Raw genomic sequence first — 16,773 nt, 5'->3', positions numbered from 1 at the left:
AAAACTAAGGCCTGTACAGTATTAATTCATGGGATTTTCAAGGGTAAATAAACAAAGAGACTCACCACCAAAAGGGCAGTAGGTATCCGACACCCTGCCTCTCATGCGATCAGAGTACCGGTCAGAACTGGACAGCACAGGTTTACGGGGACTGGATGGTTCTGAGGAGGGCTGAGATGAAGCACACACTCCCATTGTGGGAATATGGACCGACAACTGATCGCCAGACGACCTTGACACGAGGACCTGGCTCCGAACATCTATACCTTGGCCCGGCTGAGAGAGCACCTGTAAATAAGGTATTGCTTTGTTAGGGATTCTGAACTTTACAAACCTTACAATGACCTTTAACACTCACATTGACCTTTAAACCGCTTATTGACCTTTTGACCCCACATTGACTTTTTAACCCCTTACTGACCTTTTGACCCCACATTGACCTTTTAACCCCTTATTGACCTTTTGACCCACTTTTGATTTAGGATCATATCCTTACCTCTCCATCGATATAGGCCACCTCTCCCCGAAGAACCACACGTTTGACACGGCCGGTGACCTCCATGCCCTCGAATGGTGTCCACTTTGACTTTGTAAAAGGCATGGCTGAGGGAATTGTCCAGCGTGAATCCATCTCTACTTCGATGTAAGTGTCTGGCTGGTCAGGCAGGTTGAAGATACGTTTTGGGTTTGTGTAAAGCCTTGCTACTAGTCCCTGTAATAAACAGTTCTTTTAATTCACTCCCATGTATCATCATAAGGTCTTCATACTGAATTAACCACATTATCAAACTGCTTTGTTTGTTTACAATCATGGTTCATACAGACATCGATCAAGTCATCAAGTTAAAGACTTTTCTAGGACTTTCTGAGATTAAATTCAAATTCCCTTCCAAGACTCTCCTTGGGGAGACTGATCAACATTTGTTGAAACCATGACAGTTACGTCGTCTAATAGTCTTGTGCTCAGTCACATTAAAAATGTTATATTACACATTGTATTGGTTGTACATCCCAACAAAGACTAGATCACTGACACTCTGAAACTTATTTTTTTGAATATTTCTATTAAAATGTTATTATATCTACTTTAGCTTATTTCAACACAAAGACATGAATTTAAGGACTTTTCAAGACATTTATGCCAAACTCCAAGATGACTTTTAAGTCATGACACTGAATTCTGTGACGTGTGAGTTTCTGGAGGTGGAGGAAAGCTGGAGTATCCACAGAAAAACCACTGGCTTATGATCTGTACCAGGCAACTGTCCCATGTGGGTTTCAAACTCGCAACCCAGAGGTGGAGGGACTAGTGATAAAGTGTTGGGACACCTTAACCACTCTGGCCATGTGAATTAAAATGCGAAACATTTGAAAGTGTAATAAATCAACTGGAAGTTTTCGACAACACTATAATCATAGATAAACCTCGGTAGTATAGAATGTATGAATTGATACACAATCATATACGACTGAATAAGTGTTACTATGTAACCAAACAAACCTCCATAGTGAGTCGCCCATCATTGACGGCGGTCAGAAGGAGTGGCAGCATGGTCTCAAGACCGGGGAACCCAGGCGGCGGCTTCTCCGAGTTCTTCTCCTCCACAGCATGGGGTGCTAAATAAAAAACAGGTTAGATAACTCTTTATATCAAATTTAAGTAGTTTCCCGCGCTCACATTTCAAATGCTCTTTTATTTTCAAATTTTTCATGTTTTTTTCCTCAAAATTGATAAAATAAATGTTCTGTACATGTTTATTTTGCAAGAATTTTACAAAGTTGTTGAGATTTAACCTTCTCACAAATTGTCCAGGAAGTTTTAATACTGAATTTCATATATTAACAATGAATGCCATTGCAATCTCCATTTACCAATGAACTACCAGTTTCAAACCAGCACATACAAATCTATCATTTCTTAGAGTAAAGAGAGTCCTACCATGATCTGTAGCAAAACAGTCTATAATATCCATGTTGTCCCACAGGGCCTGTTGATCTTCTTTGGAGCTGACCTCAGGTTTGACCTGACCCCGGAGGTGACCTATGCGGTCAAGGTCATCTGAGGTCAAGAAGAGGTGGTGCGGAGCCACCTCACAGGTCACAGCCAAACCCTTCTCCTTGGCAGCACGTATCACAAGAATCTATCAACCAATCAGAACATAATACAGGAACTATTTTCTGATTGGACAAGACAAAATGCAGCATATTGATTTGTTCTTCAGCTGTGCTGTTAATACTCTGCTAAAATTTTGAAATATTTTTTGAGTATCTGATTACTTGATATATTTATTTTATTTAATTGAATTGAATTGAACTTAAAATACATTAAAACCGGTTTCATTTTCTCTCTATCTAATATACAAAGTTACTGATCAGTGCAAAATAGTAAAATAACTCTATGCCAAGCAACTTTACATTTCATCTATTTTTATTGAAGTCACAATATGATAATTTAAGTGAACTCATGCCATTCAAGCATACACAATCACCTACCTCCTCCTTTCGGGCGACATGACAGATATGTACTGGACGTTTGTATAGCTCTGATAGAAGGATGACAGCAGCCGTGTGAATCCTCTCTGCGTGAGTACACAGCGTCAGGTTCTTAGGGCCAGTGCTCGAAGTGCTGTCACAAAGGAAAATCTGTCTTTTACATGTGTACAACAACAATCTGACAACATCAGGTACAAAGGGTTAATTTTAAAATCTAGAAGAAGTCTTTTCCGCTTACCCTTGACATGTATATCCCCACTTTTAACAGAGATTTCCTAGCGAGGGTTTGGGCAGGGAAGTCATAATGACAATACAACGACGTCGACAATTCAACCATGTTAGGGCAAAACAGAGTAAGTGAAAAATAACCATCCACTCCCTTGGGAGAGAGATGGATGCAAAAAACTTGGCAAGCCTTTGTTTGTCAACTTCAGAATCTTCCCATTGGGTCGAGATCTCCCTGTTTCATCCCCAAGGGTATGAAAGATTCTATAATTATTCGGGAAACCCAGAGACATATTCTGCATGAATGCCTTAACCTAATCAGGATATAGCTAAATGGCTTCTCTGTGAGATTCTAACTAATATCAGGTGATATCTAATAGGCAACACCTCCACAGGTAAATCTCACCAAGTTCAGTGTAGAGAAAACTTTACCAAGTCAGAAAACTTACGAGGAAAGAATCCTCATTGAACCTCTACTCGTAAAACACATCTTTTGAACTTGGACTTACCTTCATCCAGATGGAGAGGTCGTCAAGCTGGAGTGTTGTGAAGGTTTCATTCAGGTACATCTTGAGAGCGGCAGCGCGTGAGCCAATCTGGGGTAGGGTCTGGTAGTTATTGCTGCTAGCCCCGACAAACACACCATAGTCACACCGAGCCCCAGCCTTCGCACACTATCAACAGGGTTCAAAGTCTATTACTTACCATCATATAGTTTTAAATTACACAATAGTTTCATACAATCACAGGGCGTCCGGTACACCCTTGAGAGTACAATTTTTCACTTCCCAAATTGAGATATGTCTCATGGATCCAAAGGGACATGTCTATTTGACATTACATGTCTTGACCCTTTAGATTTCTTGGAAATGGTGATTTCACTTCTGAAATTGCTAAAAGTCAAAGGTCAACAAGAAATGTTGCCTCACAACAATCATTCAATGTGTAATTAATATCAGTTGTACTATACATTGTTGGTATAACTGGTTGTGAAGGAAATATTGTCTTTTTAAGGTGAAATATTTGACAAATTAATTAAGATTATATTGTGATGCTTTTGAAGAAACTTTGATTAACAAACTTATTGCCTGATTGAAGTTTCTTTTTCATAAGAATCACCTACAAATGAAACTAAAGTGAGAGCCTCTCAAAGAATGTTGAACTTAGCAGTGGTAACTATGACAATGCATGTTCTGACATCTAGTTTCACCTGTAAATATAAGCCCAAGGAATGACGGTGAACCTCACTAGTGGCAGCCGTCATGAAATGCTTGCATTAAAAGTTTAGGAAATTATTTCAAATCAATTTCAAGGCAATGAAGGTTGTAAATTTCACATAAATGAAATAACTGCAATTTTGTGATATGTTTTCTGGTAACTTGAGAGGGAAATGTAATTTAAAAGTAATTCTATCAAAATAACAACATAGAAGTCACTGATACCAGATAAAGGATAGCATAGAAGTCTATCATAGGTAACACCATGGAACCAATACCATGACAACCCGAGCCCACAATAACACAATAACTGGAGGCCACTAACCTTCTGTGTGAGGCCAAACGCTGCCTCGTCTACAGTGGGAGGGTTGGTATTAGGCATGGCCAGTATCATGGTCACTCCTCCAGCCAGAGCAGCAGCTGTAGCAGACGACCAATCCTCCTTGTGTGTGGCTCCAGGCTCTCTCACATGGACATGGACGTCAATAAACCCTGTAACCATCACACGTACAGTAGACATTTCAACATATACACAAATCAATTTCATTTACTGAAGTCCTTTTGTATAATCTAGGGTATGTAAGAACAAAATGTTTCTATATATTGAAGTTAATGTGTAAATTGAGATAAAACAAGAATTTACAAATTGGTCCTGAATATGAACAAATACAAATTTAAGAAAACACACACAACTACAATTAGATATTGTTTCTTTGAGCAAAAACTAAAGCCTCCCTTTCTACCTTATTAGGCATTGAATTTTTTTGCTCTACATCAAACTTTGACCTTGACAAGGTCGCAATGATCAAATGACAGCACTGTATTTTGTCAAGATATCGTCAATGGTTAAGAAGTTATGGTCCCTATGAAATTTGCACATATTTGACCTTTGACCTGGAAGTCAAGGCTACAATGATCCAATGACAACAATAAAGAGCAATCAAGCAACTTTCATCACAATACATTGATAACGGTTTAAGAGTTATTGCCAAGACAAATGATGGAAAAATATGTGTTATTGATCTGTGTGACCTTGAATTTTACCTGGAAGTCTGATTGACTTGTGTGACATTGACACTCACTTGGAAGTCAGATTGACTTGTATGACCTTGACACTCACCTGGACGTCAGATTGACCTCTGTGACCTTGACACTCACCTGGAAGTCAGATTGACCTCTGTGACCTTGACACTCACCTGGATGTCGGATTGACATTTGTGACCTTGACACTCACCTGGAAGTCGGATTGACCGGTGTGACCTTGACACTCACCTGGAAGTCAGATTGACCTCTGTGACCTTGACATTCACCTGGAAGTCAGATTGACCTCGGTAACCTTGACACTCACCTGGAAGTCAGATTTACCTCTGTGACCTTGACACTCACCTGGATGTCGGATTGACCTCTGTGACCTTGACACTCACCTGGATGTCGGATTGACATTTGTGACCTTGACACTCACCTGGAAGTCTGATTGACCGGTGTGAAGCGATACAATCTATGTGTGTTTTGACTGGAGGTGACCCCTGTATCCTTCTCAAAGCCTGAAAAATCACAAATGTCATCACTAATGTTGACTATTTGTTTCCATGGTAACCAAATATATATCAAAACAGGAAACTCCTACTCTTTGACAGTTTTGGAGGTATATTTTGGGAAAACTTAAAATCGGGGATTCTTGACTGTGTTTTCATGGTACCAATGGACAATTTGAAACTGATACCTGCTACATGGCAAAATGCACTACTGGATTACTGGATTGATATTTGTAGAAAGTTTTGTAAAATTATCTTGAATAGTTTCAGTGATATGCTCCAGAAATGCTCAAATTTGTGATTTTTACTATTTGTTTCCATGGTAGCCATGAAAAATTATTGAACCTGTAAACTGTTTCATAGAATTAAAGCACAACTACTCTAAGCCTGATTGATAGATAAGTGTAGAAAGTTTGTTGAGTTATCTAGAACGGTTTTGGAGATATGCTCCAGACACACCCTGAAATGGACAGATAGAACTTGTATTTCCTCGCCAAACTTTATTAGGTGGGGATAATTACAACCCTTCTGAGGGTAATCATATCACTATTGACAGTCTTATTTCATTTTTATTTGATTCACGCAAGCTATGGAAGTTTTTTGGGAAGTAAAATATTTGATATTTTATTAAGACATACCTCGACGATAAGCTTGGTACACTTGACGTCTGTGATGAGTGGTACAGAGTAGTCCACAGCCATTCGCCGAGTTTTGTAGCCCTGGGTCACAAACGACGAAGCTCTGTAAGAACCTGCATTTCTTAATGGCAAGTTAATGACCAGGTCAAACATATTGTCAGCTAGGTAGTCGGCAATGGTACGCTGTTCCCCGCCATTCTTTACCTCCCCTGTGTCTTCGTACGGCCAATCAACAGGTTTTATCTACAAAGACAGAAAATAAATCAATTTCTCTTTTGGTATACGACAGAAAAGACAAAAAGAAAAATTGAAAGTTTGACCTTTGACCTTTAACCTTGACCAGTGACCACCTAAAATATAATCAGGTGGTGAACTTAATGCTATGATGCGAATATGAACTAAATATGTCTTACGAGATATCTTGTACACATACTTTAGCAGGATGCACGGATTCGACTGATTACAGGTACCAGTAATATACAGTGTCCACCTTTAGTAAGTGGGTGTACGATTACAGGTGAATTGTGTTTATTTCAGAAGATTATTTTTAGAAATATCTTGGTAGGGGCACATGTTCACTGCTCTCAAACGGTCTTTTGTTAAAATTAAGACTGAGATATTGTATTGACAAATAAGTGCTGTACTCAATATTGTAATGCATCAATTATCATTCCCAGAAAATAAGAGGAACATTAATTTTACAGGTGAATTTTTATTTATTGGGTTAAATACAACACTCAGTTTATACCTGTATGCCACATAATTCAGAAGTCAGATATAATCCAGACACAGTATGACAAGAACAGGTTTGGTTTACAGGCTAAATGAGTTTACCTGTAGCCCGTGTGTGTTGTAGAAGTCGGCCGTGCCCATACTGGCATACAAATTGTAACCCATCTTCAGTAGAGTCTTCACTGTAGGTAGCAGCTCGGTCTTAGACTGTCAGACAAACAGAATATGTAACTTGTATTAGACTGTCAGATAAACAGAATATTTAACTTGTATCATACTGTCAGAACAGAATATGTAACTTGTATGAGACTGTCAGATAAACAGAATATGTAACTTGTATCATACTGTTAGACAAACAGGATATGTAACTTGTATCATACTGTTAGACAAACAGAATATGTAACTTGTATGAGACTGTCAGATAAACAGAATATGTAACTTGTATGAGACTGTCAGATAAACAGAATATGTAACTTGTATGAGACTGTCAGATAAACAGAATATGTAACTTGTATGAGACTGTCAGATAAACAGAATATGTAACTTGTATGAGACTGTCAGATAAACAGAATATGTAACTTGTATGAGACTGTCAGACAAACAGAATATGTAACTTGCAATTGTATGAGACTGTCATAAAGAAAGGTATTTTATAACATGTACCATACCAATTTCTAGAAACTCTATAAGGTTTCATTTTTCCTTGGTGTAACCAAAAGTTTAGGATGTATTTTTTGCTAAAATTGTGAAATAAATTTTTCCATTTTATCTTTTTTTTTTTTTTTGCAATTTTCTTTTATTTTCAAAGATAACAAAAATTAGTTTTGTTGATCTTCCTGTAGATTTTCAAAAAGGTCTGCATGTCAATCTATCTAGTTCAAATATAGCTCTTGTTTTATTAATATGGGATAATTAAGTGTTTAAGGAAGTATTTATGGGATAATTAAGTGTTTAAGGAAGTATTTTCTTGTCATTTTCTAGTCCTTAAACAGAGACAATAATGTTGATCCATCTAAACACTTACCTTGAAGCTTCCTATGGAAAGAAGAATGTTTTTGCGTGGAATTTTGAACCCAGTGGATATTTGAGCTTTCAGATAAGCTTCATAGCGGTTCTCACCAAAACATGCCACCTCTCCGGTACTCGCCATTTCAACCCCGAGTAGAACATCGGCGCCGTGTAGCCTTGAGAAGGAGAACATTGGGACCTGAAGGAAAACAATGACAATGAAATACAATAATGACAAAGAAATACAACAATGACAAAGAAATACAACAATGACAAAGAAATACAACAATGACAATGAAATACAACAATGATAAAGAAATACAACAATGACAAAGAAATACAACAATGATAATGAAATACAGTTTTATTGTATTAATCTGTGTACCTCCCTTTTTAGTTTTTAATGGATTTCCAGATTTCCATTTATCTCACACCAATAATCCAAAAAATCCTCAGTTGGTCTACAGATATACACAGGTTGCCCCAAATTAATTTCTCTTGTTGTATGTGAGCTAGTCTATAGGAGGAAATTTTTGTATGAAATAAGTAAGAATTTTTTAAGTTATTAGAATCCCAAATAACTGATGTCATAACATATGAAACAAACATATATATAGCTCCAGTTGACCAAGATTCTAAATTTTGAATTGCAAAATTATTTTCAGATATTCCCCAATATTTTTTTTTTTTGTATAGGATTTTCAATATCAGCGTTTTGATTTCAGTATCTTATGTGAGAGAATTTTCAAACAACTAAACATTAATATGGCTTGGCCTAACCTGTACACAATAATGTTGAACTTTACATGCCTACCTTGACTGCTACTTTGCCGACTCCATACAGAACATTGATGGGTTCCAGCTTCTCACCCTTAATCACTCTTGTTGCCGTGGCGATGAAGTCATGATCCAAGGCTTTAGATATAAATGGAAATGACCTTGACACCCGTACATTGCACTCAATGACCTTCAGTTGATTGTCCTAGATTTGAATGGAAAAATCAAATTAATGTGTATTTGCCTACTTAATTTACAAAAATATATTACCAACATTGTATCCATATTGACTTACTTTCAATATCTGCCTCCATTGGCTATGAGCTGCAGATTTGATGAGCCAATCACCTCTAAAACTTATCTCCCTTCTCTATGAGCTACATATAAAATAGTCCAGTGACTTCTAAGGTTTACCTACCTTGGCTATGAGTTGGAAATTAAATGGTCCAGTGACTTCTAAGTCTAATCTACCCGTTCTATGAGCTGGCAATTAAATGGTCCAATGACTTTTAAGATTTACCTATCTTGGTTATGAGTTGGATTACATGGTCCAGTGACTTCTAAGTTTTGTTTTTTTTGTTTTTTTGTTTTGGAAATTTTTTATTTTCTTCCATACATATGCATGCATGTAGCAATACATAATATTGGTGTATATTTAATTGCAGCAATTACACTTTTTCATATGCTAAATAAAATTTGCTTATCGATACATGGAGTATACCTCAGATGCAGTTTCGTCACAATACATTAAATCTTGCAATTTATTAGTGTCGCATAAAATGAATATGTTCATCACGATTTCATATGATCTCATGACTTCTAAGGTTTACCTACCTTGGCTATGAGCTGAAGATTGAATGGTCCAGTGACTTCTAAGGTTTACCTACCTTGGCTATGAGCTGAAGATTGAATGGTCCAGTGACTTCTAAGGCTCGACCAATAGCACAGCAGATCAGTCTGATTTTGGCCAGCGTTTCCTCATTGAGATCTTGGGGAGGAGTAACTAGAGTTGCGTCCCCTGAATGAACTCCTGCATTTTCTACATGCTCCGAAACAGCCATACAGATCACTTCACCGTCACTGGCCACAGCGTCAACATCAATTTCCTATAATGAGAAATGTCTATAGTTGTAATTCACACTTCAGACAAATTGTTGGTATCATAAAATTTTTTAAGCAGCACTTACTTTCAAGCTTAGCAGAAAATTGACATAATGAATAATAGACATTTTATTCATCATTTATATAAAAATATTTTTAGGTAAATTACTTTAAGCGTCTCTATCAAAAGGAAGGGGGACTTGTATCTTATAAACTATTTGACCTAAAGTAATGCCGACCAGGACATTTATATCAACTACACAAATGACCTTGGTGAGGTCAGCAACTGACCTTGGCTTCAAGGATGAACTTTGAGATGACCACAGGGTTGTCCTTGGACAGTGCACTGGCCTGAGTGAGGAAAGTCTCCAGATCGTGGTGGGAGTGTGCCACATTCATAGCCGCTCCACTGAGTACGTATGACGGCCGCACCAGACATGGGTAACCAACCTCTTCACAGAATTTCTTTGCAGTCTGAAGAATCAAATCAACTGAAGTTCAAAATCTTACATCTACCTGCCAAAGAGGTTGACTCATTGCTGACTTGACTAAATGATTTAAACTGCTGTTTTGTAGTTTTTTAGGTTTCCAGCAATCAGCAGGAAGGAAGCAAATCAATGGTGAGCAATTACTAAAATTTACACTTAAAGACTTTTTTGTATGAGTGCTTAATATTGTTTCCACTTTCAGAAGTCCAACTTTACAGAGTCAAAAAAATGTAAAAATGTTCAATTACCATAAATGAACTTTTTCATTCCAAAAGTTGATAATAAAATCTGCACAAAAATCAATAAATGTTCAGTCGATTATTCATCAATTCTCCCTGATGGGAAGCGCGTGACTGTATAAACTAACCTCCATGTTGGTGAGTTCCTTCCACTGGGGCTGACTAATCCCCATGTTGTCAAGCATTCTGGAGAACTTGAATCGATTCTCTGCATTGTCTATACTTTCCGGAGAAGTACCCAGTATCCGAGCCTGAAACAAATAACAGTCGTGTGTTTCAGTACAGAAACTCAAACTTAACAGTTTTGTAGGAAATTCCTATTATGAACTCTGATTTGAGACATAACCTCTAAACTGTGAAATTTAAACAATCATATAATGCCCATGTGGGTATCCGGAATTAAAACAATTATATAATGCCTTTGTGGGTATCCGGAATTAAAACAATCATATAATGCCCTTGTGGGTATCCTGATATTAAAACAATTATATAATGCCTTTGTGAGTATCCTGATATTAAAACAATTATATAATGCCCTTGTGGGTATCCTGATATTAAAACAATTATATAATGCCCTTGTGGGTATCCTGATATTAAAACAATTATATAATGCCCATGTGGGTATCCTGATATTAAAACAATTATATAATGCCCTTGTGGGTATCCTGATATTAAAATAATTATATAATGCCCTTGTGGGTATCCTGATATTAAAACAATTATATAATACCCTTGTGGGTATCCTGATATTAAAACAATCATATAATGCCCTTGTGGGTATCCTGATATTAAAACAATCATATAATGCCCTTGTGGGTATCCTGATATTAAAACAATCATATAATGCCCCTGTGGGTATCCTGATATTAAAACAATTATATAATGCCCTTGTGGGTATCCTGATATTAAAACAATTATATAATGCCCTTGTGGGTATCCTGATATTAAAACAATTATATAATGCCCTTGTGGGTATCCTGATATTAAAACAATTATATAATGCCCTTGTGGGTATCCTGATATTAAAACAATTATATAATGCCCTTGTGGGTATCCTGATATTAAAACAATCATATAATGCCCTTGTGGGTATCCTGATATTAAAACAATTATATAATGCCCTTGTGGGTATCCTGAATTAAAACAATCATATAATGCCCTTGTGGGTATCCTGATATTAAAATAATTATATAATGCCCTTGTGGGTATCCTGATATTAAAACAATTATATAATGCGTTTGTTGGTATCCTGATATTAAAACAATTATATAATGCGTTTGTGGGTATCCTGAATTAAAACAATTATATAATGCCCTTGTGGGTATCCTGAATTAAAACAATTATATAACGCCCTTGTGGGTATCCTGATATTAAAACAATTATATAATGCCCTTGTGGGTATCCTGAATTAAAACAATTATATAATGCGTTTGTGGGTATCCTGAATTAAAACAATTATATTATGCCCTTGTGGGTATCCTGAATTAAAACAATTATATAATGCCCTTGTGGGTATCCTGATATTAAAACAATTATATAATGCGTTTGTGGGTATCCTGAATTAAAACAATTATATAATGCCCTTGTGGGTATCCTGAATTAAAACAATTATATAACGCCCTTGTGGGTATCCTGATATTAAAACAATTATATAATGCCCTTGTGGGTATCCTGAATTAAAACAATTATATAATGCCCTTGTGGGTATCCTGAATTAAAACAATTATATAATGCGTTTGTTGGTTTCCTGATATTAAAACAATTATATAATGCCCTTGTGGGTATCCTGAATTAAAACAATTATATAATGCCCTTGTGGGTATCCTGAATTAAAACAATTATATAATGCCCATGTGGGTATCCTGAATTAAAACAATTATATAGCAACCTTGTAGGTATCCTGAATTAAAACAATTATATAATGCCCTTGTGGGTATCCTGAATTAAAACAATTATATAATGCGTTTGTTGGTTTCCTGATATTAAAACAATTATATAATGCCCTTGTGGGTATCCTGAATTAAAACAATTATATAACGCCCTTGTGGGTATCCTGAATTAAAACAATTATATAATGCCCTTGTAGGTATCCTGAATTAAAACAATTATATAATGCCCTTGTGGGTATCCTGAATTAAAACAATTATATAATGCGTTTGTTGGTTTCCTGATATTAAAACAATTATATAATGCCCTTGTGGGTATCCTGAATTAAAACAATTATATAATGCCCTTGTGGGTATCCTGAATTAAAACAATTATATAATGCCCTTGTGGGTATCCTGAATTAAAACAATTATATAACGCCCTTGTAGGTATCCTGAATTAAAACAATTATATAGCAACCTTGTAGGTATCCTGAATTAAAACAATTATATAACGCCCTTGTGGGTATCCTGAATTAAAACAATTATATAGCAACCTTGTAGGTATCCTGAATTAAAACAATTATATAACGCCCTTGTGGGTATCCTGAATTAAAACAATTATATAACGCCCTTGTGGGTATCCTGAATTAAAACAATTATATAATGCCCTTGTGGGTATCCTGAATTAAAACAATTATATAACGCCGTTGTGGGTATCCTGAATTAAAACAATTACATAACGCCGATGTGGGTATCCTGAATTAAAACAATTACATAACGCCGTTGTGGGTATCCTGAATTAAAACAATTACATAATGCCCTTGTGGGTATCCTGAATTAAAACAATTACATAACGCCGTTGTGGGTATCCTGAATTAAAACAATTACATAACGCCGTTGTGGGTATCCTGAATTAAAACAATTATATAATGCCCTTGTGGGTATCCTGAATTAAAACAATTATATAATGCCCTTGTGGGTATCCTGAATTAAAACAATTATATAATGCGTTTGTTGGTATCCTGATATTAAAACAATTATATAATGCCCTTGTGGGTATCCTGAATTAAAACAATTATATAATGCCCTTGTGGGTATCCTGAATTAAAACAATTATATAATGTCCTTTTGGGTATCCTGATATTAAAACAATTATATAATGCGTTTGTTGGTATCCTGATATTAAAACAATTATATAATGCCCTTGTGGGTATCCTGAATTAAAACAATTATATAATGTGTTTGTGGGTATCCTGAATTAAAACAATTATATAATGCCCTTGTGGGTATCCTGAATTAAAACAATTATATAATGTCCTTGTGGGTATCCTGAATTAAAACAATTATATAATGTCCTTGTGGGTATCCTGAATTAAAACAATTATATAATGCCCTTGTGGGTATCCTGATATTAAAACAATTATATAATGTCCTTGTGGGTATCCTGAATTAAAACAATTATATAATGCCCTTGTGGGTATCCTGATATTAAAACAATTATATAATGCCCTTGTGGGTATCCTGATATTAAAACAATTATATAATGCCCTTGTGGGTATCCTGATATTAAAACAATTATATAATGCCCTTGTGGGTATCCTTACTGAGTCTTGACAGGTACATCAGCTGTGGTGTCAAAATATATAAAGTTGCGTCTTAGCTGGTAAATCAATGATTTGACCCAACCTGCTATTTTTGTTACTTGATGATAAAAATAAAGCAGATTATAAACCTGACTGTGTGTGGGAGACTACCTACTTGTTGTCTGTGAAGTGCCATGGCCATGTTGTTTGGGAGTTGTCCCCCCATTGATAGGATAATGCCCTCCGGATCCTCCATGGCGTAGATGTCCATCACAGTCTGAAACATTGACCTTGGTATATCACCTGTTACAGATCCTGAGTTAGACGCAGATATATTCAAGGACTATCAATGTAAGATCTGTAGCCCCTGTCTTTTCATGACTCACATTTTTGGTGTTTTACCAAAGTTTGAAGGGAAATAAATGCAAAATGTAGTATAAAATAGTTTTCTATATAAATTTTGCTTGAAAGTTATCTATTTATTGTGAATTTGTTTAATGTTAAAACAGAAACTCTGGAAATCATAACATTTATAGTTCATTTTGGGATCTTTAGTAAAGTACCTATTTGCAGATGTTCTTGAATTGGAAATTGGAAAACTGTAAAACAGTATTCTACTCTTAGAGGGATATGACTCTGCTTGGTTAAATTTCTGCTGTCATATTAGTTAAGGTAGCATTATTTACCTCGAAAGAGATCTCGTCGAAGTAGAGACGGTCACACATATCGTAGTCGGTACTGACAGTCTCTGGGTTGTAGTTGACCATGATAGTTTTGTGGCCCATCTATAACATAAAACATGTATAAATTCTTCTGAAAATGTCAGTACATGATCAACCAATATTGTAACAAGGGCCCAATGGGCCCAAATCGCTCACCTGCAATGCAGTGATCTTTACATATATGGATCCTGCAGTTATTTGAAAGCATGCTACAGGACCAATATAATGTCTCTTTGCACTTTGGCTTTTCACTAAAAGTCATTTAAAGATTTAAGCATACTTGATAGACGTGACCTTGAATGTGAGTCAGGGTCATTCATTTGAAAAAACTTGGTAGCCCTTCACCCCAGCATGCTACAGACCCAATATTAACTCCATGGGACTCTTGGTTATTGAGAAGAAGTCGTTTCAAGATTTTAGCCTTTTTGACTCCTGTGACCTTGAATGAAGATCAAGGTCATTCATTTGAACAAACTTGGTAGCCCTTTACCCCAGCAATTTACAGACCCAATATCAACTCCCTGGGACTCTTGGTTATTAAGAAGAAGTCGTTTAAAGATTTTAGCCTTGACTCCTGTGACCTTGAATGAAGGTCAAGGTCATTCATCTGGACAAAATTGAGAGCCCTTCACCCCAGCATGCTACAGGCCAAATATTAGGTCTCTGGGACTGTTGGTTATTGAGAAGAAGTCATTTAAAAATTTAAGCCTTTTTGACTCCTGTGACCTTGAATGAAGTTGAAGGTCATTCAATTGAAAAAACTTGGTAGCCCTTTACCGCAGCATGCTACAGACCCAATATCAACTCCCCGGGACTCTTGGTTATTGAGAAGAAGTCGTTTAAAAATGTTAGCCTTTTTGACTCCAGTGACCTTGAATGAAGATCAAGGTCATTCATTTGAACAAACTTGGTAGCCCTTTACCCCAGCATGCTACAGGCCAAATATTAGGTCTCTGGGACTGTTGGTTATTGAGAAGAAGTCGTTTAAAGATTATAGCCTTTTTGACTCCTGTGACCTTGAATGAAGGTCAAGGTCATTCATCTGGACAAAATTGAGAGCCCTTCACCCCAGCATGCTACAGGCCAAATATTAGGTCTCTGGGACTGTTGGTTATTGAGAAGAAGTCATTTAAAAATTTAAGCCTTTTTGACTCCTGTGACCTTGAATGAAGGTGAAGGTCATTCAATTGAACAAACTTGGTAGCCCTTTACCGCAGCATGCTACAGACCCAATATCAACTCCCCGGGACTCTTGGTTATTGAGAAGAAGTCGTTTAAAAATGTTAGCCTTTTTGACTCCAGTGACCTTGAATGAAGATCAAGGTCATTCATTTGAACAAACTTGGTAGCCCTTTACCCCAGCATGCTACAGGCCAAATATTAGGTCTCTGGGACTGTTGGTTATTGAGAAGAAGTCGTTTAAAGATTTTAGCCTTTTTGACTCCTGTGACCTTGAATGAAGGTCAAGGTCATTCATTTGAACAAACTTGGTAGCCCTTCACCTCAGCATGCTATAGACCCAATATCAACTCCCTGGGACTCTTGGTTATTGAGAAGAAGTTGTTTAAAGATTTTAGCCTTTTTGGCCCCTGTGACATTGAATGAAGGTCAAGGTCATTCATTTGAACAAACTAGGTAGCCCTTCACCCCAGCATGCTACAGACCCAATATCAACTCCCTGGGACTATTGGTTATTGAGAAGAAGTCGTTTCAAGATTTTAGCCTTTTTGACTCCTGTGACCTTGAATGAAGGTCAAGGTCATTCATTTGAACAAACTTGGGAGCCCTTCACCCCAGCATGCTACAGGCCAAATATTAGGTCTCTGGGACTCTTGGTTATTGAGAAGAAGTCGTTTAAAATTTTTTAGCCTTTTTGACTCCTGTGACCTTGAATGAAGGTCAAGGTCATTCATTTGAACAAACTTGGTAGCCCTTTACCCCAGCATGCTACAGACCCAATATCAATTCCCTGGGACTCTTGGTTATTGAGAAGAAGTCGTTTAAAGATTTTAGCCTTTTTGACTCCTGTGACCTTGAATGAAGGTCAAGGTCATTCATTTGAACAAACTTGGGAGCCCTTCACCCTAGCATGCTGCAGGCTTAATATTAGGTCTCTGGAACTGTTGGTTATTGAGAAGAAGTCGTTT

At 36.7% G+C, this 16,773-nt stretch overlaps 1 protein-coding gene across 1 annotated transcript in view; it reads right to left on the bottom strand.

Moving 5' to 3' along the window:
• Window positions 1-2,122: 2,122 nt before the first annotated feature.
• Window positions 2,123-16,773, bottom strand: part of LOC117344715 (CAD protein-like) — a 40,009-nt gene continuing 25,358 nt past the window's right edge. The window contains exons 15-28 of the mRNA XM_033907545.1: window positions 14,591-14,689; window positions 14,080-14,181; window positions 10,582-10,704; window positions 10,018-10,200; window positions 9,513-9,731; window positions 8,663-8,830; window positions 7,865-8,047; window positions 6,943-7,047; window positions 6,109-6,351; window positions 5,398-5,479; window positions 4,261-4,427; window positions 3,228-3,392; window positions 2,494-2,626; window positions 2,123-2,141 (exon numbers count right to left, since the gene is read on the bottom strand). Coding sequence (XP_033763436.1) covers window positions 2,606-2,626; window positions 3,228-3,392; window positions 4,261-4,427; window positions 5,398-5,479; window positions 6,109-6,351; window positions 6,943-7,047; window positions 7,865-8,047; window positions 8,663-8,830; window positions 9,513-9,731; window positions 10,018-10,200; window positions 10,582-10,704; window positions 14,080-14,181; window positions 14,591-14,689 — 1,860 coding nt within the window. The 3' untranslated portion in view covers window positions 2,123-2,141; window positions 2,494-2,605. The remainder of the gene's footprint in view (window positions 2,142-2,493; window positions 2,627-3,227; window positions 3,393-4,260; window positions 4,428-5,397; window positions 5,480-6,108; window positions 6,352-6,942; window positions 7,048-7,864; window positions 8,048-8,662; window positions 8,831-9,512; window positions 9,732-10,017; window positions 10,201-10,581; window positions 10,705-14,079; window positions 14,182-14,590; window positions 14,690-16,773) is intronic.

This window comes from Pecten maximus, chromosome 16 (genome assembly GCF_902652985.1).
Source record: "Pecten maximus chromosome 16, xPecMax1.1, whole genome shotgun sequence".
NCBI classification, from domain to species: Eukaryota; Metazoa; Mollusca; class Bivalvia; order Pectinida; family Pectinidae; genus Pecten; species Pecten maximus.
The sequence above is the reverse complement of the archived record's forward strand: the minus strand, read 5'-3'. Positions and strand labels throughout refer to the sequence as shown.